General features: G+C 43.8%; 1 protein-coding gene across 1 annotated transcript in view; it reads right to left on the bottom strand.

The window, feature by feature from the left end:
• LOC306840032 (connector enhancer of kinase suppressor of ras 3-like) overlaps positions 1-22,836 on the bottom strand; it is a 45,186-nt gene that overhangs the window by 12,257 nt on the left and 10,093 nt on the right. The window contains exons 2-14 of the mRNA XM_079369043.1: positions 17,783-17,946; positions 13,520-13,725; positions 12,322-12,409; positions 8,691-8,732; positions 7,786-7,905; positions 7,491-7,550; positions 6,665-6,733; positions 6,414-6,560; positions 4,926-5,050; positions 4,235-4,422; positions 4,020-4,106; positions 3,437-3,687; positions 1,259-1,296 (exon numbers count right to left, since the gene is read on the bottom strand). Coding sequence (XP_079225169.1) covers positions 1,259-1,296; positions 3,437-3,687; positions 4,020-4,106; positions 4,235-4,422; positions 4,926-5,050; positions 6,414-6,560; positions 6,665-6,733; positions 7,491-7,550; positions 7,786-7,905; positions 8,691-8,732; positions 12,322-12,409; positions 13,520-13,725; positions 17,783-17,946 — 1,585 coding nt within the window. The remainder of the gene's footprint in view (positions 1-1,258; positions 1,297-3,436; positions 3,688-4,019; positions 4,107-4,234; positions 4,423-4,925; positions 5,051-6,413; positions 6,561-6,664; positions 6,734-7,490; positions 7,551-7,785; positions 7,906-8,690; positions 8,733-12,321; positions 12,410-13,519; positions 13,726-17,782; positions 17,947-22,836) is intronic.

The following is a 22,836-nucleotide window of genomic DNA, read 5'->3' as shown; positions in this document are numbered from 1 at the left end:
AATTGATTCACCATCACATTTAACTGATTAAAATTCATATGACATCTGATTATGCCCAGCGTCAATCACATTAAATTTCCTTCATCAGTGTCACACGTTTCTTAATCTCGACTGACGATGAGTCACCTGCTTCGCTGAATTCACGACAGCCTCTCTCTGTGTACACTAAATGTGAGTAATGAGTTTTGATTGAGCGTGCAACCAACCGGATGCAGGGTGTTTGTGTGCGCTTCTTATAATAGAACTGCCACCGAGGGTCTGTGCCTTTCGTGTGAGGCGTTTAGTCATCGATCCCGGTGTTAATGTGGGGAGTCACACCTCCTCGGGCACCGAATCCGAGACCAGAGGAGACGCCGAGGCCACGGATGACGAGCTGGAGGAAAAGCAATCCTCGGATGTAGTCATATTTTCGCAGTGGGAAGTGTCTTTTTTTATTAGTTGGAAGCGCAAAAAGAATCAGGATTTGTCATAACAGTGACATTTCAACAGATGCTTCAGCATGTGAAGGTGTCTTGGGGGTGGATGGCAGAGAATATACACTGGTGTGTGGGCAACATTCAAACACTTGGATGCTAGAAGTCCTGGGAGACAGCAGTGTCTCAAAATTACAGAAACTTATCGACCCTCCTCAGCTCTTAATTTGTTGGACTTTGAAACTTGATAGACTTGTGTGTACTGTTCCAAAAAAATATCCTACATTATATTCAGGAGGTTAATGAAGCTGGGATGTCTTAGTTTTTTTTTTTTCTTCCAAACTTAAGGACTTACATACAGTGCATGCCAATGAACAAAGATTTGAACATGTGATCAGGAGTCTTTGATGTTGAGTTTTTATTATCAGTCTAAGTCAGAGCTGTTCTACTTTTACTTAATCTGTGCAGGAGGGAATCACCCTCTTCCAACCACGTTGTTACAGTTTTTGTTATCCACAGACACAACTCACAATTACTTCAAACTCTATAAAAAGATTTCTGTACCATTACACACAGCTCTTGTTTTCTATCCCTCAGCTGTCACCATCTGTTTGTCTGACTCTCTGTATTTCAGCCTCCATATCCAGGGCATATTTTCCCTGATCATAAAAAAAGCCCACCCAGTGATAAACTTTTTTTTTTTTTTTTTTTTTTAATCCACAGCCGGTGCACTGTCACTTCCTGTCTGAAGTGTATACACACCATGGTCTTCTGTGTCTCTTTCTGACCCCGCAGACTGTGTAGCACTGTATCTGTGGATATGTGTGAGAGGAAAAGGAACTCACCGGTTGAGGAAGTCACTGCTAGAGTGCCAGTCAGGTCCCTGTGATACATAAAGATTCATGTGTTAACATGCCTGAGATGGAATCAGCTATTATGAAATGGTTGTTTTGAAAGCCTCAGGTAGATTCGATAACATCACCGATGCTCGACTGATTCATTTCTGTTTGTAGAATTACACAATGCAAAACTTGATGAGGTGCATTTGGAACACTCAGTGTAAACCTGCAGCACCTCGTCTTACAGTAACATTTAATTAATTTGATATTCTGCTGATGTGAAACATTGCTTGTTGTGGCCAAATGGAGCTCATCCCCAGAACAGGAAAAAAGGACTGATGTGATTTGTGATGAATTTACCAATAATTCAGACTATTATTTTCATCCAACCATTTGTGATGTGCAGACATGACATGTTAGTTGTTAGCAAACTTTGCAGTGGGTTAAACTAAGAGCAGGTTGTATTTAAGAAGACCTCAGGTTCCAGAGAGTGCAAATTAGTAAGGACCGCAGGCGACAACAGTTTGGCAAGCTGGGGCAGAGCAAGACAAAGAGAAAAAAAGAGCAGGAGAGATAAGAAAGGAGGCCCATCTCCATTCTAAGTCATGCACAGAGAAGTGAAGGAAAAGGGCAAAGAGGTGAGAGGTGGGTCATTCTTCAAAGATCTTCAGTTCCATGATGCGAGCTGATAATCATCCCCAGGAAAACTCTTCTTCAAAAATCAATAAAAAAAAATGGCAGAAGCCATCAGGCAAAGTAATCCTAGCCTCCCGTTTAAATGTTTAAACAGCAACATATGTGCAGGAATAAGAGCTCCTGATGGAAAAACCTGCTTTGACCATATGGTTCCCCAGCTGGAATTTAAAAACCATCAAAGAGTCAAAGTAGTTACATAAGCATCAACACCTGAGACGCAGAGAGAAGGTAAGTTGACATTGGCTATCCTGTTTCACCGCATGCTTCAAAAACAAGAGGCCGTGTTCACCTCACAGGTCAAAGCGGGTTAGAAAGCCAGCAGGCTCAACAGTGGAAGTTAATAACGACTAAAGCAACCCTCCGCTGACACTTTGGTGTGAAAAAATATTTACTTTTGAGGATTGTAGAACAACATGGTGTAGAGATGTAGGTTCAGAAAAAGAAAACGCCCAGCATGCTGTGGTACACAGTATTCAACAACCAACAGTCAAATGAAGACAGCACAAGGTATCACTGAAGTAAACCCAACTTTTTAATAAAACACTATTGAAAACTTACAAAAGGCAGGTAAAGCAACATCAGACACTACTTCCTCATTTACTTAAATAATACTGTCATTCTGTCCCTCGTGATCTGTTCGACAACCTCGACTATTTAAAGGCTGTTTGACCTGTGTGTCTTCGAGGATTTGTTTCTATCACTGGCTTAAATAGAACATGCATTACTGTCAACTTGATGTATGTATAGGCCATTTAAGTAGGTAATTAAAGAGTCGACTAAACAGGATATAAAAGTTTACTGACCTGAGTGCGTAGCCTTAAAACCAGCACATGTATTTACGAGTGATCAAATATAAACAAACCAACCTACCAATGCAGCATTGTCTCGTTGAGCGACTATAAAACTCTTTCTGCAGGAGATGCATAGCTTACAGGAGGCAACCTTTGGTAAAGGGAAATGGAACTAATGTACAGTCAAAGCAGTATGCCCTTTGTTTCGCTTGGTTGTTCCTTTTTAACTTAAAAAAAAAATGCAAAGAAAAGCAAAGAAAGCAAATATCTGAATTGATAACTTTCCTTCAGTTTGAAATTAAAGTACCAGAGAGCATTCGACTGAAACACAACATAACTTAATATTTACAGAGTCCTTAAACAGCACACAAGGCCAACGTGTATCCTCTTGAGGCAGAGATGGTTCTTGTAGTCAGGGATGAGGTGGGTTGTAGGCAGTGTTAAATGGATGATGACACACTGTAGTGAGCACTACAAAAGCAAGTTTGGTTGAGGAGTAGTAGTTGGTAGTAGTAGTAACACCAAGGAAGAATGGAGGTTGGGGGGGGGAGAGAAATGTGAGAAAGGCCCAAAAAAAACAGCTGGACGTTGAAAAAAAAAAAAGGCACTGAGGAAGGACACAAGACAGGAACAGGAAGCCCGAACAGGAAGCGCATCATCAGTGAGTCAATAGCTTAAGCCGCGTGATCCAACTGACCAGTAGGGAGCGCTCTGCTGTTGCGCGCTTGGAGACAGGGGCCACAGGAGCCTTTCTCAAGTCCTCCTGGTAGGGGATCGTGGCGCTGTTGTGCAGGTCTGAGTTGGAGTAGTAGCGGCTGCCCCTGATGTGGTCGACTCTGACCAGTTGGCGTTCGCCAGCTGGCCTGTAGGGCGGGGACACTGAGGGGACCTCCTCTGCGATGGTGGGGATCCTCTCATTGCTCAGGTATCTGTACAGGAGGTCTTCACCTAAAGAAGAGGGACAATGAGAAGTATAAGAACAGCTTTAAAAAAAAAAAAAAAAAAAAAGTGGTTTGAAACTATTTCATAAACATGCAGAAAAATCTTGTGACGTTGACATTGTGGTAAGATTAACCTCTGTCCTATGACTCATACTTGAGTCATGTGAACATGATCAGCACCAAGTCAAATCCTTTCAATGAGATATTACGTGAGTGTTTTTTGTTTCTCATTTGTATGAATTGCACCATTGTCGACCCATGAAGATGTAATCCGTTCTCACTGAGAGATAAACATGAGACAGGAGTTTCACCTGAGAGTGAAAGAATGCTCGTTCATACCTTTCCTTCCCTGTGCCCAGGGCTTAGCATAGGGATCTACAATTCCAACACAGGTGTCCACTGGCATGGAAAGAGGCCGAGGCTTCCCTAGAGATGAGAGTTAAAAAAAAATAAAAATAAAGATAATAATAATAATGTATTAGCTTCACTATTTGAAGATGATTTTTATTCTATTTCCTTTGGCGGGCTGATTGCCGGGATGAGAAAACACTGACCACGAGAGGACTTGTGCTCCCTCATTCTGGGCTGAATCACGTTGGCCTCGATGGGACAGCCGACGCTCAGCTTGTGATAATCCGCGATGGTGCAGCGCCTTCTGCTCTCCTGGTCCAGGAAGGAGTTGGGTGACTCAGAGCCCTTTGGTCTTTTACTAATGCTGGAGAAGGAGTTGGTTCTTTCCTCTCTGCTTGGAGAAAAAAAAAAAAAAAAATCTTCATCACTCATTAGTTTCCATACTTGACCGTTTAGGGCAGTGTGCCACAACAAGATTGATTTGTATGCTTGTGCTGTATCGTGTGTGATTTCAAGTGAAACATAGAAGACTCTCAGCTACAAAACTATCGAGAAAATGGAGTGTCTGGCTTTTAAAATCGATGTGAAGATGTTCTGTCATCCTTCTGGAGGTGGAGGATGAAACAGCTGTTGCGTAAGGTCTATGGTAGGACCGGGTGGGAGGTAAGTGGGCCGGCGAAATGCAGAACAGAAAATGCACTAGGATGGGAGGAAGGTGAGGCGACTCCTCCATCATTAAAGAGGATATTTGGCAAAGGTGGACTACAGGTGAGTGGATCACACGACGAATATGAAGTTATTTCATGCGTTAGCTGTGATCAGACTTTTAGGACTTTAGGTGGGTTGAATAAACTCGATACACAGAAGCTTGGCAGGTGAAATGAGACAGCTCACCGTGGAGTGTAAGGCATTGGAGGAGGAGGCGGGATGTATAAGTCCACGATCGCAGGCTTCTCCTTTTTGGTTGATCCGTTAGCTGAGCTGCAGGGTGACTGCGCTCTGATCAGGGACGAATTGTTCTGAAAAACACCACGGCATTATACATTTTAATAAACAGTTCACCTTACGTTTACCCTCAATAATTACTCTCATACAAGTATTTCTCTCCAAAAATATGACTAAATATGACTTGCTGCTAACTGGGGGGAGGGGAGAGTTTACCACAAGTGGTGAGACGTTTAAGTACTTGTGTGTCTCTCTGTGAATAAACTGTCTCGTTCGAGGTACGGAAATATTGTGAGGTTCAGAATAGCTCTTTAAACATGTACTTATAGACTCACCACAGTTAGGTTTCCTAAAACTCAACAACATTGTGCCCTTCACTGAAATGTAACACTGCCAGTCTAATCAAACATAAATAACATGCCTGATGATATAGTGCAGTAAAACGTGATCTATTGATGAAAAACTACATTGGATTTTCCGATCTCGTGAATCCTTCCCTTTCTTTCCTTCTCTACATTTCTCCCATGAGTACAAATGATACTGTGTTACAAAGCCTGTGTCATTCCTTCCTGAATCAGGGTGTGTGATTTGTGTCTGTTTTGGCCTCTGGAGCCTTATCATCAAAGATAAACTGAGATGTCTCACGCTGATACCTCTTACGACTTGTTAAAACAAGAGGCTGTTGGACATACTGACATTGTGCAGAGGGAGGCTTTGTTGTTTTAGAAAAAAAAAAAGCCCACTCGACTCTGATATCGTCTCATCTTGCCTTCTCATGCTATAAAACACGCGTGATAAGACAATACCAGAGGCTGACACTCGCTCGTCTTGGTTTACACAGGGCTCACTTGTCTGCCGCTCTGTTAAAGGGGACTCAGGTGGGGAGACGTGGTTAAAGTGAAGTTAGGCCTAATGTGTTCACGTGAGGGAGAATACCTAATTGGATTACAGTGGAATAACCTTATTAGCACAATGTATATCATCGAACCCTGACCTCTCTTTGAACATTAGTCATTTAGGGTGTTTCCTCTTTAAAAAAAAAACAACAAATAATAAAATACAAAAATACAAACAATGAATTCATTCAAGTCCCTTTGTTGCTTGTCTATTGCAGCATCTGGTCACTTTGCTTCTAATAAACATAATGCAATCTAAGCAGGCAGCAGGGAAACAGGCCGGCAGCGTCGTCTCTCAAACTGAATGACGTCAGTGGATGTTATTTGTCTCAGATGTTGCCCGTAAAGGAACACGTTGTTTATCAGTTCAGCCGAGCAGCACTTTCATGGTGGCTTTTTGACACTTGTCTGAACACGCAGCTTTGGAACCAACTCCCTAAAAAGCTGATAATTGTTTGACAGTGACTAGACTCACGGGCTGTTGTTGATCTTTGGTAATTAAGGAGGATGTGTGGCAGCTTGCGTGCAGGTGAATGTGTACCTGTGACACTGGGGGCTTCCAGCGCATGTTCTTGAGAGGGGCGGGGGTGAAACCTGTGGTGCCCGAGGGCCTCTTCTTCAGAAGCAGAACCACGCCTTTCGGGTCCTCCCTCAGTTTGACAACCAGGTTTTTCAGCTGCCAGCCCACCTGTTTAACATGATGAGAAAACACACCATTGACAGTGCATTAATATGTATAGCATGTACTTTTATTGCCATCATGAATGATTCGGTGTATAGACTTATTCGTACCACTGTCTGCTGGTTAACCTGGATCACCTCGTCGCCAGCGTGGATCTTCCTGGTCAGGTCTGCAGGTGACTACAGAACAAACAGAGATAAAAGCCGGATCAACCACTTGTGTTAAACAGAAACCATACTGCCATTCCATTCTGATTTCTAGCTTTTGAAATTCTCCACTCAAAAGGAAACATCAGTTGAAAACGAAAAGCAGTCCAAGTTCAAATCGTGAGAAAACACGAGCACCCTCTGCGTGTATGAATATCACTTTAATTGTTTTTTGTGTCACACGGATGTCGAACAGGATTAACTCGTCACTATCGGTGATGATTCAAGTCCTGATTCACAATTAAGGACCGGAGGCGAGGACACGACCGTGGCAGTGATGCTGGTGTATTAGTCACCGGCTGTTTGTCGAAGTGTCGGGAAAGGTAGGACTTCTGTTTTGTGGAGGCTGTTAACTGGATACTGCAAACAAACAATTCCCATTACAGATGAGCAATTCCTCCCTCCTGCAGATACTTCGGTGTGCCCTCCAGTCGAGGAGGAGGAAGATTTGTGGGTTTTTTTAAACTAGACGAAGCGTGTTGTTTCGACAACTTTGATGCAAAAAAACTCCTCAGTAAATTAGAAAAAAAAAAAAAAACATTCAAAAGTTTTTTTATAAGAAATTACATAATAATAACTGCTGAAATCAAACACATGATCAGCATTGCAAATAGCTAACTATTTGAAATGACCACAACCAGCCGTTCTCATTTCCTTTATAACTGAAGTTACTGACGCATGGGGAAGGGGGCGGAGTTTAGTCTTGTGGTTATTTTATTGCTATACTCACATGTTCTGTGGTTCCTGTGATGACATGTAACCCATCATAGGTAGACTTGATGTACATTCCCTAAGGAAGAAAAAACACATTATTAATGGTCTGAGTACAATACTCCTAGCAGGGGAGGAATGTATGACAGAGATCTTAGGGTCACAAGTTGGCACACATTGCATGGATCCCTAGCCTTGAACTGTGAGGCAGCCATCGGGTTGTGGACTGATTTATAAAAAAAAAAAAAAAGGAAGAAGAAGAAGAGAGAAAAAGAGGGAATTAAAAAAAAAACCAAGTTCCCAGCATTCCTTACCAGCCCCTCTCCTGGTTTGATATTGGTCAGCTGGACTTCGTCCAAGCAGGCCGACTGGCTCATCAGAGGGTCGGAGGTGGTTCTCACAGTCTGATCACAGATGCTGTTTAAAATCTTTGACTGCAGAGGAAAAAACACAATGGAATGCAACAATACATTACTGAAGGAACATTTAGCTCCAACAAACTTCTGAAAGCGATTTCAATTGTTGCGCAAGATCCTCTAATAATAGTATTATTCATAAGGACCATCTGAGATATGTACAGGGACACTGCTACTGTGACCTAAAACTCAGTTTGTTGTACTCCCTATGTACATGTGTGCAGTATATGTAAAGCTTAGTGAGCTAGGGGAGACCATTGTTCGGCTTTAACTGGATGAACCAGTGCATGATCATGACTGAACCAGTGCATGATCATGACTGAACCAGTGCATGATCATGACTGAAAAAGTCTTGTCCACCACTCTGCTTGTTGTAGGAGAATTAAAAAAATGTATGAAGGGAAATTGTTCTGCGGCGTGCCTATTGGTTGAACGCACAACGATTTTAAACATGTGCATGAAACAAAGAGCTAGACACAGATTGCTCTGCTCTAATGTGGACTGGACTTCAGGATGTGTTTGAGGAGAGACAGAGCGCTCGAGGAGGCTCAGTGTTAGCTCAAAGAGTCTGCAGAGCGTCAGCAACAGGAAACACTGATTGATGGGGGTAGGGGGTGGGGGGGGTATTAGAGCCTACGGACCCGTCTGCTCCATTCACTCAGAAAAACTGACCTTGCCGAGTGTCACACAGTCGCTATTTAAAAAGGCATTTACCTAAACAACCAGCAGACCTGTTCCTCCAATAGAGAAACCCCTCGGGACTCATTTAGCATACATTACGTGGAACAATGTGAAGAACTTACCACTTCCAGGATCTTCTCTTCCATCTCGTAAACACTGCAGTCCTAATGTAGAAGAAGAAGTGAGGACAGATTAGGCTTCTGAGCAGTAAAGAACCGGGAAGAGGAAGAGGCTTTTTCAGTGACTAGAAACGCAAAAAAAAGTACAGGGTTGACGTAAATAAGATATAATCAGCATTCCAGATATAGAACTGAGAAAAAAAAAAGAAAAGAAAAAAAAAAGCCACAAATAAACAGCTTTAGATTCAAATTACCTCTCTGCCTAACTTCTGGGGAAGCTGTAAGTGCATAATGTTCTCTGTGGTTCAGTAAACTGTATTGGAACGTAAATGCCACACTAACACACATATAGTGAGAATGTGCAGATGACATGGTGCGGAACAATAGGGTAAAAGAAAGCGTAATGGTGTTCAGAAAGCCCCTCATCCAAATAATGGGTCGGGTTTTCCTGCATCACTGCTTCCCGTTGTTGAAAGTGGGTGGGCTCGTGGGAGGACACAGTAGCTGTGACCCTGGTCGTCTGGAGGATGAACCGCTGATAGAATCTGCAAAGTCAGCCGGGAGACTGAGCAGCGTTCACTTCCAAGTCTCCCAACACCGCACTCATAGACTGCAGCTGGGCTAAACACAGCTGAGGCAACAGCCTCCTGCAACAACTGTGCTGTTGGTGGTGAAAGGGCCTGTGGTTAAGTGGGGGGGGGGGGGGAGTGGGGGGGGCTCCGCTTGTTTATAGAATGGCTGTTTGCTCGTAATGCCCCCAAGGCAACTCATTCATCAAAAAACGCAGGTGAAATGCTTCTGTCAAAACGTAAGAGCACAGAAAATCAATCCCCGTACTGAACATGTCTCCTATTTCATGAGGAGGTTCACAAACCTTTTGTCAGTGCTAAATAAAGAGAAAAATAGTGTTTGGGTCCTCACAGTATTAGAGACATGAAGAGGCAAGTGCCACGTACAAAGAAAGCTCTGTTACTCTTTGTAAAGCCATTGTGCACACAGCCAATGGGGGTCGAGCAAGTTGTTGTTTTTTTTTTCTTCCATATTTCCATGGCTTGCACATTCCACTGGGCTAAAGGGGAGCGTGTGTTTTTCAAAATGCACTGTGCTTGACATAGTGTTGGTTTGTTTGCACAGACCAGATTTGCATGACCGTCTACAGCCGAGAGAAGAAGGGATCCTACGCTCGCTGAAATCAGGCTTCAGAGCCTTTTTTTTTTTAGTGAAGTCAGAAACGTGACTTTGCCACGTTTCCATTTTTTGGGGGGGAGAAATAAAAAGCCAGTGTAAACAATAAGTAAGGGGAAAAAAATATTGGTGTCATACGACTTCTATTAATCCCAAAACTTTGTTCCTATACATTCATTCTCTCAGGCCAGTTGAGACTGTAGGGAGGTTTTTTACAAAGAATGTGGCTATGCTTGCATAAACGTGCAACTGCATATTTCTGTCAGAGGCTGTCGCTTGTTTAGATGACTGCACAGCAAACAGAGCCAAGATGGCTGAGCTAAAAATACAAACTTCAACGTTTAGAGAGGTCGTGAAACCAAACATTTTATGCTGCAAACACGGCTTGGAAACGCTCATGGAACAAAGTAAGACAGGAAATCAAAAAAAAAAAAGGAAGTTTGCGCTGGGAGAAGTTGAGGGACCTGGGTGTACTGATCCCTCACATTATGGACTTGATCCCACAAACTGTGTGGATCAGATGACTCTGTGTGTGTGCTGCTCTCTGAGCCTTTGATCTGCCATCAGAGCGGATTTGCATGGTCGACCAATGAAGTGGCAGAGAGAGAGAGAGAGAGAGAGAGAGAGAGAGAGAGAGAGAGAGAGAGAGAGAGGGGAGTGCTGGCACAGTGCAGAAACCTGAAGGGTAGCAGCACTTCCACTGGAGTGACATTAAGTCTTTGGACTAAAAAGTACGAGACATGTTCTTGTGACTCCCTGTTTTTCATGAGGTATTAACATGTCATGCGGAAAACTGTGGAGTTCAGTGTTTGGCCTACATAATGGAATCTGTGCTGAAATGAAAAGGAAATAAACCGTATATCTAAAAAAAAGACATAAAATGTGTTTGTTGAAAGCGAATGACCTCCACACCCTCCATGCAGCGATGGGCGATGCGTTCACAGTTTTATGGCTGCGGCCCTTTTGTACACACACACACACACACACACACACACACACACACACACACACACACACACACACACACACACACACACACACACACACACACACACACACACACACACACACACACACACACACACACACACACACACACACACACACACACACACACACACACACACACACAATATAAATTGTGTGATCTGAAAAGCTCTAATTCTTGGCTGAAGTTCATGAGCGAGCGGGCGAACCTCCGCCATCCTCCCCCGTCATAAAACTAATCACTGTGGCAGACTGCTGTGCAACCTGCTTTATTAAGGAGGGGCTCCTACTCTGGCCTGCGTGTTACTACGAGTATCACAATTTGATGTTGTGCAAATTTAGAAGATACTTAAGTTATGGGACGAGTTGGAATTAAGCAGTTGCATCGGTGAAAGTGTTCTCTGCTTAAGTCATTCGAGGGAACGTAATGGCTGCAGCCTTTAAAGACTCTTTCAGCACCTTTCAGGAGGTTTCTTTTTTTTTTTTTTTCTCCACCAAAGCCTCTCCACTTCACATGGCACTGTGGGAAATCTACACCCCCACTTCTGCCAGATGACCATGACCAAGACACCCACAGTAAATCATGAGAGGTGCTGAAATCCCAGACACTGGTGGTGAAACAGGCACTCTGGGAAAGACATTTATTTTGATGCAATAACCTTTTTAAAAAAAAAAAACATGACACCTGCAGTCTCAGTGTCCACTTTCACTGGCAGAGTAAAATGTTTCAGTCAAAGAATCTGGAGAACAAACGACACGAGCTTCCGCCTATGATAACGAGGTAAAGGCCGCTCAGCTGCTGCCTCAGTTTTGCACGTTTATGACCATTTACCATCGGTTGTATGAAACTGACACCCTTCCGTGTCCTGATGCAACGCAAGAGCAACTCTCAGTCAAAAGAAAAGTTGTAAAAAAAGAAAAGAAAAAAAGGGTGCACATTCAACCGTCTATCTTGAAGTCTCATGGCCCTCCTCCTCATCCTTGCATTAAACCTTAACGCAGGAAGTGTGTCCTGCTGCGAGCGTCTTAGAGAGGCAAAAACAGGAACCACATGGCTGAGGGAGTACAGCAGCATGCGGAATGTTGGCAGCCACCTTTAACAGAGCGCCAGTGGGTTTTATGAAACTAGAAACACAAAAGCAGCGTTTACCATTAAAGGTCCCTGCACGAAAGGGGGTCTCCTCATTAGGCTGAAGGGAGAAAAAAAAAAACCTCAAGGAAAACATCAGTATTTGCAATAATGTGCTCCAACTGCTGGCTTCAGGGTTATGTCATGGCTGCCAGACCACATTTCCCATAACTCTCTCCTTCTGCACTTTATACTCAATGTCTGTGCCCCCAGGTTGGGTTGTACTCAGTGGAAAAAAAGCTATTGAATGTGTATGTATGTGTGCGTGTGTGTGTGTGGAGGTTTGCCAGAGGCGAGGCACACGTGTGCTGTGGAGCTAACTGGCGTGCAGACCTGTTGAACTGTGGTGGTGAGCTCCAGGCACAGCTGAATGATCTTGTTCTTGGTGGCGGTGAAGTCACTGATCCCTGTAAGAGGCGTCCTGCGAGCAGACAAAGAAGGAAAAGGAGAAGATTAGAGGCAGCAGTGGGCAACAGAGCAGCAGAGTCTCACACACACACACACACACAGCACATGAAGATAAAAGCTTTTCTAACAATTGATATCATTTAACCAGAAACATTAGATACTGACTTTTACACAGCAGGAGGTTCAACTGTGTCATATTATACACAGGGCTTGGCCACGGACAAATTTAACTATATTCAGTTATATTTGAAATGGTCTGTTTGGTATTCATGTAAACTTAAAAGATTATTAAAGTGAAATTGTTAAACAAAAGGTCATTTAAAATGCTCCTCTTAACCCATAAACACATTTCAATAAAATGTCTCAGCTGTTTATCTGTGAAAAAAAAAAATCCCCTTCTCAAATCACGTCCACAGAGCATCAGGCTGAGAGGAGGCAGCACTGACTAAAGTCTGGTGGAGAGCAGTTACATAGAAAAGGATTCATCATCTATATCTTATTGTTTGAAAATCAGAAGACCATTCATGGTATCCAACTTAAAAAAAAAGGGGAAAAAAAGACTATTTATTTATTAAAACTATTGTGTTCAGACTGTCTGAAGATTTATTTTCTGTTTGAACATGTCCAGTATAATGTTCAGACTGATCTTTATTATGACAACAAAACAAAATACAATATCAGAATAAATGGAACACAAAACAGTCTGTAAATGTCTTTGTAAAAAATATATATTACTGTGTTACATCTGCAAATGTAATGTAAACTTTATTTACTTTTCAAACAATTTTTTGACTAAATAAATCAGAAAAGGCTGTTTGTGCATATCACCATTTAAGCTACATTTTAAATCATGATGTCATTTTAAAAGCTCTAGCCAAGCCTGCAGACAGATTAATTTCAGCGAGCTTACACATAATCCAGACAACCTGCTTAACATGTCCTGCTTTCATGATGTGGTGTGATTTGGAGCATGTCGTTTGGAAGAGCACGGTGGACTTCGCAAAGCGACCCCGATGACCTGCTTTTCTTCTGCCAGGAGCGCGGATATGTTCAAAACGACTCAACAGATCCGAGTGCACTTGTATAAAAAATAAAAAAAAGGAAGCGATGTGATTGTCGTTACCTGTCAAGCCAAGCCAGGAGGCTTTTTGCAGCACCGATCAGCTCCACCACAGACGTAAGGAAGTCGTTGGGAGGCTTTCGTGAGGGCCCGCCGTCGTCGTACGCGGGGCTGTTCCTGCGCTCGGATGTGGCCGTGTGCAGACTGTTGGTGGCAGCTCTCATCCTCACAACGAGATTCTTCAAGTTGTCTGTCTCTACACCATAGTTCTGAAAAAGAGAATTTAAAACCCCATTGTATCAAGGTGGAACCAAAATGAAAAAGAGAACAACTTGAGATCAAAGCAACCAACCCTGCTGCATAGTCTAGACATGGGAGGCACTTTAAACAGGGGAGGGGAAACATGTTGATTCCTGCACAATGAGAGTGCAATCGTTTCTTTGACGGATACGACTGGAGTGCACTTCTCTGTGAGGATGGCTTGGGCATGACATTTCCCAGCCCCGTCTCCATGTTTGTGTCCCAGCGTGTGCAGGAAGGGTGTGCACGCGCATGCCATCACCTGACTCCGATTCAAGCGGAGCAAAGTCTGCATTCTTTAGCCCGGGACAGTTTCCTGCTTTTGCATTCCTCAGATTTATAAGTTATTGATGTGCACAAAGCAGTTGAGCGTTGTGTCTCAAAGGGTCACCAAGTACACACTACAGACCAGCTGTGCACTTAACCGCTGCAGTCTGCAGAGCACCAACACTACGCATGCGGTTTTTTTTCTTCCTTGGCTGGTAATATGAGTGTCTGAGACTGAGCAGGACTGCCTGACCGAGGGCTGTTTTCAGCGTTTGTGCCATGTTTTGATTGAATAATGTGTTGGTATAAAAGGTAAACAGAGAAAGAGAAGCCTGGCTCCTTCTCCAGTAAATATCCATGGACATGGTGTTGCATCGCTGCCAGTAGTGTTGCTGCACGTGTGACGGACCAGTTGCTAAATATGCTTTTCAAGGAGTAAAGCAGCACGTGTTTGGGACACTGCGAAGGAAATCTGCAAGTGGTTAGCGTCTGCTTTTATTCCACTGCCTCTCTCCAAAGTGTAATTCCACTTGTTTCAGTGTCGCGGAATTACCTGAAGGAAGCTGCACTCGCGGTACACTTGACATGAAATGGATCGTTTACATCTCTTTTGTCATGTTTAAAGAGTCAGACAATATACAGAACAAAAAAAAAAAAAAAAGAAAAGAAATGAACCACTTCACGGTTCCGCTTCTCCTTCAGTCGCTCACACAGTGAAAGTGGAACTTGAAAGCAGTGCGAGCACTTTGCAGATCACACGTCTCGCCTGGCTTTTTCATTAGCGGGCGAATCACGCATTCACAGCAGCTCGAACTGGCTCGCAGATGTCCAGAGAGCCTCTGTCCCGCACTGCAGCTGAGCTCAGAGTCACGTCTGAAGGCCAAAACCTGTGGTTCCAGTCCAACGCAATTTTTCATTCTCATAACAGCGGTTGGGAGCCAAATCTTCTTGCTTTCGGTGGCTTTTTATAGACCTTCAGATAATCTAGAATCAAGATGTGTAAGCTCGAGCTGGGGCTCGGCGAGGGGACTAAACTCTGGTATCAGCGTCCTGGGGAGAAATGGAGAGCGGCTATCACAACAAAGCACTTCCTGTCCTCGCCACAGGCATTACATGGGTCCAACTTGGCTATAAAAGATACATATGCCTGTAGGGTAGATATAGGGTGTGTGACTGTGTGTGTATCAGTCCCTTTAATGTGCCATCTGAGGTTAAGTTGAATACATTTTCAGCATCTCTTTGGCTCACAACGAGGCCGGACCATCCATCATATGCTGTATGTTCTATAGCAGCTGCATACAGTGTGTGTGTGTGTGTGTGTTTATGTGTGTGAATATCATGTGGTGCTGATTTTTGAGTGGGTCACTTGGGTCTTCGAAAAACCAGAGAAGAGTTGGGTTTCAACTTTGACTCTGCAGAAGACATCAGGTCTGAGAGAAGTCCAATAAAATTAATTGAAATGTTCCCGTGTTGTCCCCAGACGGTTTTTGGCTCTTGATAGGTTCGGGTGAAGGAGAGTATGTTTCCTGCAGGACTGTGGGAGTTTATGTCAGGCTTTCATACATTCTGATTGAGCTTTGAACCGACGACAGCTCTGTGAAATCAAAACGCTGCAATTATCGGGGAGAAATCATCAGTACGTGTGCACAGGAAGCGTCTGACCTGACAGTAAACAAAAAAAGGGTAAGGAGGGGAGGGGTGTGAGAGCTTGTGTGTGTGTGTGTGTGTGTGTGTGTGTGTGTGTGGGGGGGGGGGGGGTTCTGGGTGCTGGTGGCCTGTGTTCCTGTTGGTAGCTGTGACCTTGGCTCAGTCAAAGCTAATTGAAGGGGGGGGCCTCACTTCCTCCCACGGGGCCTGCTGAACACCACAGTCTCATTCTTTATAAGGAAGCCTCTGACAGACAATAAGCATTTGGCTGGACTGCTTCAGACAGAGGAGAATGGTTGCTACTGTAAAATCCAAGAACTCCTGGGCCTAAATGACACAGAGAGAGAGGGCTGTGGCTCATGGAGAGTCGGTTATCTTTCAGCAGGACGGTCGGGCGTTCGATCCCCAGCTCCTACAGCCAAATGTCCGATGTGTCCTTCAGCAAGACACTTAACCCCACGTTGCTCCCGCTTCGTCTACGGTGGCACATGAATGTGAGTGAATTGGTTTAGTTATTACTGGTGGGGACTTTTCTGCCTCCGTGTGTGAATGTGTAGGTGTGACCTGCAGAGTATAAGCACTTTGAGTAGTCAGAATTCTAGAAAAGCAGGATGCAAACTCAGTCCGCTTATATACAACATGCCAAATATTCATTTCTGACTACAGAGTCGTACTAATCTAGACTTTACAGTGCGCACACAAAGAGTATCACAGCCTGTTTTAGGGAAGAACAAAGTGTTCATGCAGGAAAAGGGGTTCACTTAAAAAAAAAAAAAAAAAAAAAAACAGAACCATGCTGAGAAAGCACTTTGGAGGCCAAATTTATGAAGCTGCTCAACAGGAGAAGTCCTCGAGAGTTCACTGCCTTGATGTCGAGGTTCTGGGGTGAACGAAAATCTGGACCTGATTACTGTGGTGGTAAAAGAAAGGTGATGAACCACAGGATGTACTCTGTGGTACATATCCTATGAGGAGTAAATGTAGAACATTCTGCTTCAACCTTTTTTTTTTTTTTTTTTTTTTTTAAAAATCAAAGACATCCCTGCACAGTTTCCAGGTTGAAGCTTAAACAGATTAATCATTGTGACTCACAAACATACAAAATGGGCAGATAATGAAAATTATGAGCGATGTTGGAAGATCAAAGCTAACTTCATCATGCGTCTGCTCCATTCATAGAGTTAGAAAAACATACACGGTATATAGTGGCTTTACTGCGCTGAGCTAGCAGATCACTAACAAAACAAATGCACGATGCAGCCTGAAGATTGTAAAAAAAAAAAAAAAAAAAAAGACAAAAATAACCAAGCTCTAACACGATTACTGTAAAACACTTCTCAAAGAGATGTATGAAGTCTGAAACGCTGACGCTGATCAAAACGCAGGGACCACAATCTGGGCTTCTTTATGGCACAGGAAGTGATAAAACTCCAAATAGATCCCATCTGCCTGGAAAGCTGCGTCTCCTTCAGCTGGAGCATGGAGGGATTTCATCGTTCTCTCGTGCTCACGAGGTGAAGGAAGAGACATTTTGGTTGGCTGATCGTCTTGGAGCTGAGATGATGGAGAGAGAGGCTCAGCTGGTCTGCTCTCAATCGATTGAAACTGTACCAAGACGGCTAAGCGGGACAGATTTTAACAACGGGAAGGAGCCGACACTTCCAGCTTTTAGAGAATAGAAACTAAAAAGACAAATCCAGTTTGACCTTTTCTGAACGTTGTGTATAAAGAGCTAGCTTTCCTCTGATCCATCAGACAGATCAAACTATTTGTCGTAGCTACACGATAACCACCAACTGCCCCTTATGTCAAACTATTTTAAACTGCCAAAGCAAGCCCAAGGCCTCTCAGGCTGATTTCTCCTGATTTGAGGGACACATCTACTCCCTCATGCCCTGAGGCTTCCTCACGTGCCGTGATGCTTCAGCACCGCACTCTGCTCTGTAAGAAATGATCCTTTGTAGGGGGGCAAAATGACCAAAAGAAAGCTTCAGTTTTGTTAAAACTTTTTTTTGTTTTTGTTTTTTTTTTACAGATTATTCCATACAACACTGTATGGCACTGTATGGAGACATGCCTCATAAAAACCCAACACAGCAAGGATCTACCGACCAGAGCACACAGTAGATCGACAGCCTCCAGCACCAGTTCCTGATGTCCAATCCTGGCGACGCCGAGCTCCTCCAGGTCTTGGTGCGTGATCTTCAGTAGCTGCTCGCCGCTGATCTTCTCCCGCTCGAAGTTGTTCACATACTGCTGCAGGCTGTCGTCCAATCCTGGACACACAAGTCAAACGCAAAAGAGAAAAAAAGGGACTCGTAAGTTTTAATGTTCAAACACGATATGAATATGGCATGAACACAAAACCCCAGATATTATTTCTTTTTGTGTGTATCCTGTTAGACTGTGTGTGTGTGTGTGTGTGTGTGTGTGTGTGTGTGTGTGTGTGTGTGTGTGTGTGTGTGTGTGTGTGTGTGTGTGTGTGTGTGTGTGTGTGTGTACAGTGCAGATAAAGAACAGGTGTGACTGCTCTCTTTGCTCTACAAACACACCATAAACAGGGAGACGGTTGAGACCTTTAAGTCCGTTGGACAGGTTAAACAATAGAGGGCTATATTTGTGAGTATGTGTCTAAGTGGGTGTCGGCGGTTTTAGGGACGTCCCCCCCTTATTACAATTCAAAGCACCAAACACTCATTTGATGGACCGTTACTCTATTCGATTGCTTTGGGCTTTGAAGTACATCTAAACATAACTCACGTGAGTGTACTGTGTGTGCTTCTGTTAATCTATTTTAGAACTTCTTCTTCCCTCGCAAATACATGTAACGTGCCTGTCAAGTTTCAAGAAGTACAGATATACGACACAGAGAAGAACAAGCCTTTGTGTGTGGCTGTTTAGCGATGGGTGTAGAAGTGAGCGCCATCAAAGACCTCACAGAAACGGGGCAGCTGCAGATGCGTGGCCCTGCGCCCTGCGTTTTCTCAAAGACTCTCTCTCTCTCCCCATATCAGTGACGAGCCACTGGGTGTGTGCCGTGCTCACTAAGTCCTCTTTGTGAATGGCCCCTCGTATCTCTCTGCCTCTGTGATACTCTGGCTCTGCATGTCTGTGTGCATGGGGAGAAGAAGTTGATCCTGTGTCAATCATGAACACGTTTCCTTTCAGCTATTAGATGGATAGATTTAACCACTCAAGCTGCTTACTTTTTTTTTTACTCTAAAAACATTGTTTTATTTTTACAATGCATGAGTGCAATCAATAGGAGTGTACATTCTGCTACTTATGTTTGTTTAGAAACAAATACATGAAGTCACACGCTACAGATTTTAGATCTGTAGCGTGGAAAGGAAAAAAACAAAAAACACCTGATGAGCAGGACAAATGTCAGCCAGGCTTTACACAATGGGAAATCTTTTTACAGCAGGTGCAGTGTGCTCTTGAACTATGCTATTATACAGCATGCTTCTTCCAGTGGCAGCTAAAGATTGGCTGCTTACACTGCTGCTTTTTTTTTACAGCAGTGTAAGCAGCCAATATGTACTTAAAGACAGAAGAAGAAAGCCTTCTCCGTTTCTATTCGGACCTGATGCTTTACTTGTCTGGTGACCTACTGTATGTAATCAAACCCTGTGATGCAGGGCTTCCCAAACTTTTCAACCTCTGACCCCTAAAATAACAGGGCCAGAAGCGGGGGACCCCCAGTCTACCCCCCAAAGATACAATAGCCTAAAAACCACTATATCATTTTATTTAGTCATTTATTGTAGTAATTAAATGCAGCTGACACACTGATGCTACATTTTAGGATCTTCACAATACTTTCCTTTCAGCGTAAATCTCTCATGACCATGGTTTCATCCTTCATTGAATACTTTATACATATTTTTGAGGTCAAAAAATATACTGTTATTATACTGTTGCTGTGTTAATGTGCCTCTAGCGCAGAAACGATCTTTCACATGTGCTCTGTGTGTGTCGCTCCGTGGCTCACCCTACCAATAGAGGACTTCCTTCAAGTTCCATCAAAGCATCAACGTTCACTTTTTAATCCATAAGAAAATATGAGTGGGAGCTCGATTCATCTCCACTGGATCAAAAAGAAACTCTATCAGAACTTGTTAACCATTAGCCTCCACACGAGTCAGGTCCAGTTAGCCTGATTAGATTGTTCTCATTCCTCAGCACATTCATTCCCAGGCATGGCTTCAACCCTTTAACCCTTGACTGGCCGACAGTCTGCCGACAAATCCACTCCACATTGTAAGACTTTAAAAAGGGGACTCGTGTGGCCTTCACCCAAAACAGGGGGGAAAAAAAAACAAGCCAGCCACAAACAGCAGGCGGATCGCTAAATACAATCAGATGAAAACAAAGATAAAGGAGGAGGAAAGTTTCCCTTCCTGCTGGGTTAAAAAGGCATTTCCTGTGGAACGGTGCCACTCTCCTCATCGTCCAGAAGAAGAAAGGGCACCAGGGGAAACGTGTGGTTCTGTTAGTAAACTCGCTCAAGCTTTTGTTGCGCTTTTTTAGCTCCGCTCAATCAACATCTTCCAACCAAGAAATGTGGGAGCGAATCTGTCAACTGATCAATGAACAGCACAGTCTCTTCTCTACACTGCATTCACCTTCAGTGGGTTTTTTTTCTCCCCACACACTGAAGACAGGTCAACATGCATCCTGATCTGCTCTGACATGTGTTGTTGCTGCTTTATGAATCAAAGACAGAGCAGAGACATACAAGCAGTTGTAAAGGGCTTTCCACAGTACTTTTTTTCTAGTCTTCTGAGGACTCAAAGTGCTTTTACACAAGTCACACCTACACATTCACACACTGATGGCAGGGGCTACTGTGTAAAAGGGACCAGAGGAGAAACTAATCCCATTCATCCACATTCACACGTGGCCAACGAAGCAGCAGGAGAAACTTTGAGTAAAGTGGAACATGTAGCTGGGGATCAAACCCCCAACCTTCCGGTTAGGAGACAACCTACTCCACTAACTAAGCCACAGAAGTCCCACTTAGAGAGAAATCAGGGGTCCTAAGATGAAGGTACCCAACTGTTGACACCTCGAGACCGGGCGGGCGGGGGGGGCTTCTCTTACAGTGGAGCTTATAAAACATTTACTAGGCCTCAATCAATGGCTGCCGGGGTGTGTGGGACTATCAATTCTCATTAAAGCGAGAGTAAGCAGTAAAAGGAGATGGAGTGTCAGGTTACTGTGAATTGAGCGGAGGAGGAGGCGGCACAAGGGGGACGGCGGCGTGAAGGCTTTTCAAAAGCCGTGCACGATGAAACGCTTTGGAGTTTTACGGCCCTCTGGGAAGCACTCGACTAAACGTCCTCAGACCCCGAGCCACCAGGTGTTACCGTGAGTCCCACATGTAGCGGAACATGTAAGCCCACTTTTGGGGGTCTGATCTCTACCCATGAGTTGGGAATCACTTGTGTAAACAATGAAAAGCTCATCGTTGAATCAGCTTGTGTTGTGTTCCTTGTTACGCTCAAAAAGGAAAAAAAAAAACGTACTCCCTAGAAATTTGTTTTTATCTCACATCTGAGCCAAAGCTGTTCGAGGTGACCTGATGAAATCTGTTCATGCTTCTTGTACACAGTATGCAATTCAAACATCAATGCATTTTTGTAGGTAATGTAATAAAAAAACTTATCACATCACAAAAACACGGTCTGAGCGGTTATCTGAATGTAATCTGTCAACAAACAGACTGAACAGTAGGCACACAGCAAATGCCAGTCTGAATGTCACCTGCTGTTTCATGTGGGGTCTTACTTACCACCCACCATCTCTCCCCTCACTACACACTGAATATACGTAGGACAGGTTATCAACACAATGTTGTCAGTGTATCGACGCACGCTCATACACACAGGCATATTTTTTGGACAGCTGGGAACGCAAGAACCCCCCGATCGTCCAGCCCGGATGCAACAAGTGGAACCAGACCCAGTTGGAGGCCGACGAGCTCGGCAGCCTACTTAAAGGCTGTGTAAGCACACATTTTTGGCAACCTAAACAACAGAAGCTTCCCCCCCCCTCCGCTTTGCAAATGGCTGAGCTATTCTTGTCATAAACTCAGCCTATCCACATAGAAGCGGAAAAAAAAACAAAAAAACAGATTTTGTTTGATGTTGCCAAGTACAAGAGAGCTCAGGACCCATTTCTGGTTGTGTGTTGAAAAGGTCATGGGAACAGCAGGCAAGTTTGAATATGACATCTTAAAAAAATAAATAAATAAAAAAAGTTTAGGAAAATGTTGATCAATGGTGACCGACAAAAGTTTGAATGCAGCTTGTGGTTGCCAACTTTTTTTGTTCTCAGGGGTTTGATTTCACCAGAAACGAGTGAACAGTCTTTCACCTCCTACAGAAAAGAACCAAACAAGCTCCCTCCTCTTCACCTCCACCAACCCCTCCCTGTGCTCCCAGTGGGAGATAAGCCACACTGTAACACATAAACAGGAACACACACACACACACACACACACACACTATCCCCAGTGAGAGGGCCAGTGGGAAAGCTCCTGGGTGTAGAATAGCAGAGCCACTGTAACGCTGCTGTCTTTATTTGTCAGGCAAGCCCTTCCAACCTGCAGGGAACGGTCAGGAATTTGACTCATTGTTCTCCCGTTGAGCAGCTCCATTGTGGGAATTCACAGCGCCCGGGCACAATGGTCTCTGGTCAGAGCAGGCTGTGCTGTAATTAGAAGGAAAAAAAAGAGAGGAGAAAGCTCCACTCGGCTACTGCTAAGCTATGTTCTAATGCATGACTTCACAGGGCAACAACAAAGACTGTATATACACACACACACACACACACACACACACACTGGGCTGGCCCTTCCAATGGGAACTGGAGTTACACAATGGAGCTACATCTCTCTATTAAACATGCAGTATCCTCATCTGAGACCAGTTTACAAAGTTTACACAGTTTTCTGTGACGATCACTCCTACGACATGTTAGTGAGGTGAAGATCTGTGTGTCATGACTCGAGAATGGATTTGAGATATCTTGAAATGTTTTACAACTCTAAAAAGAAAAGGACAAGTATTTTTTTTTTTATTCTGATGATTTTCGGACAGCTGAACTGGCTCTGATTTTGTGCATGTTTTCAGGTTATCACCGTTTCCTCCAGCTAACAA

The sequence above is a fragment of the Symphodus melops genome, assembly GCF_947650265.1.
Source record: "Symphodus melops genome assembly, chromosome: 19".
Classification (NCBI taxonomy): Eukaryota; Metazoa; Chordata; class Actinopteri; order Labriformes; family Labridae; genus Symphodus; species Symphodus melops.
This window is presented reverse-complemented; position numbering and strand designations above follow the sequence as displayed.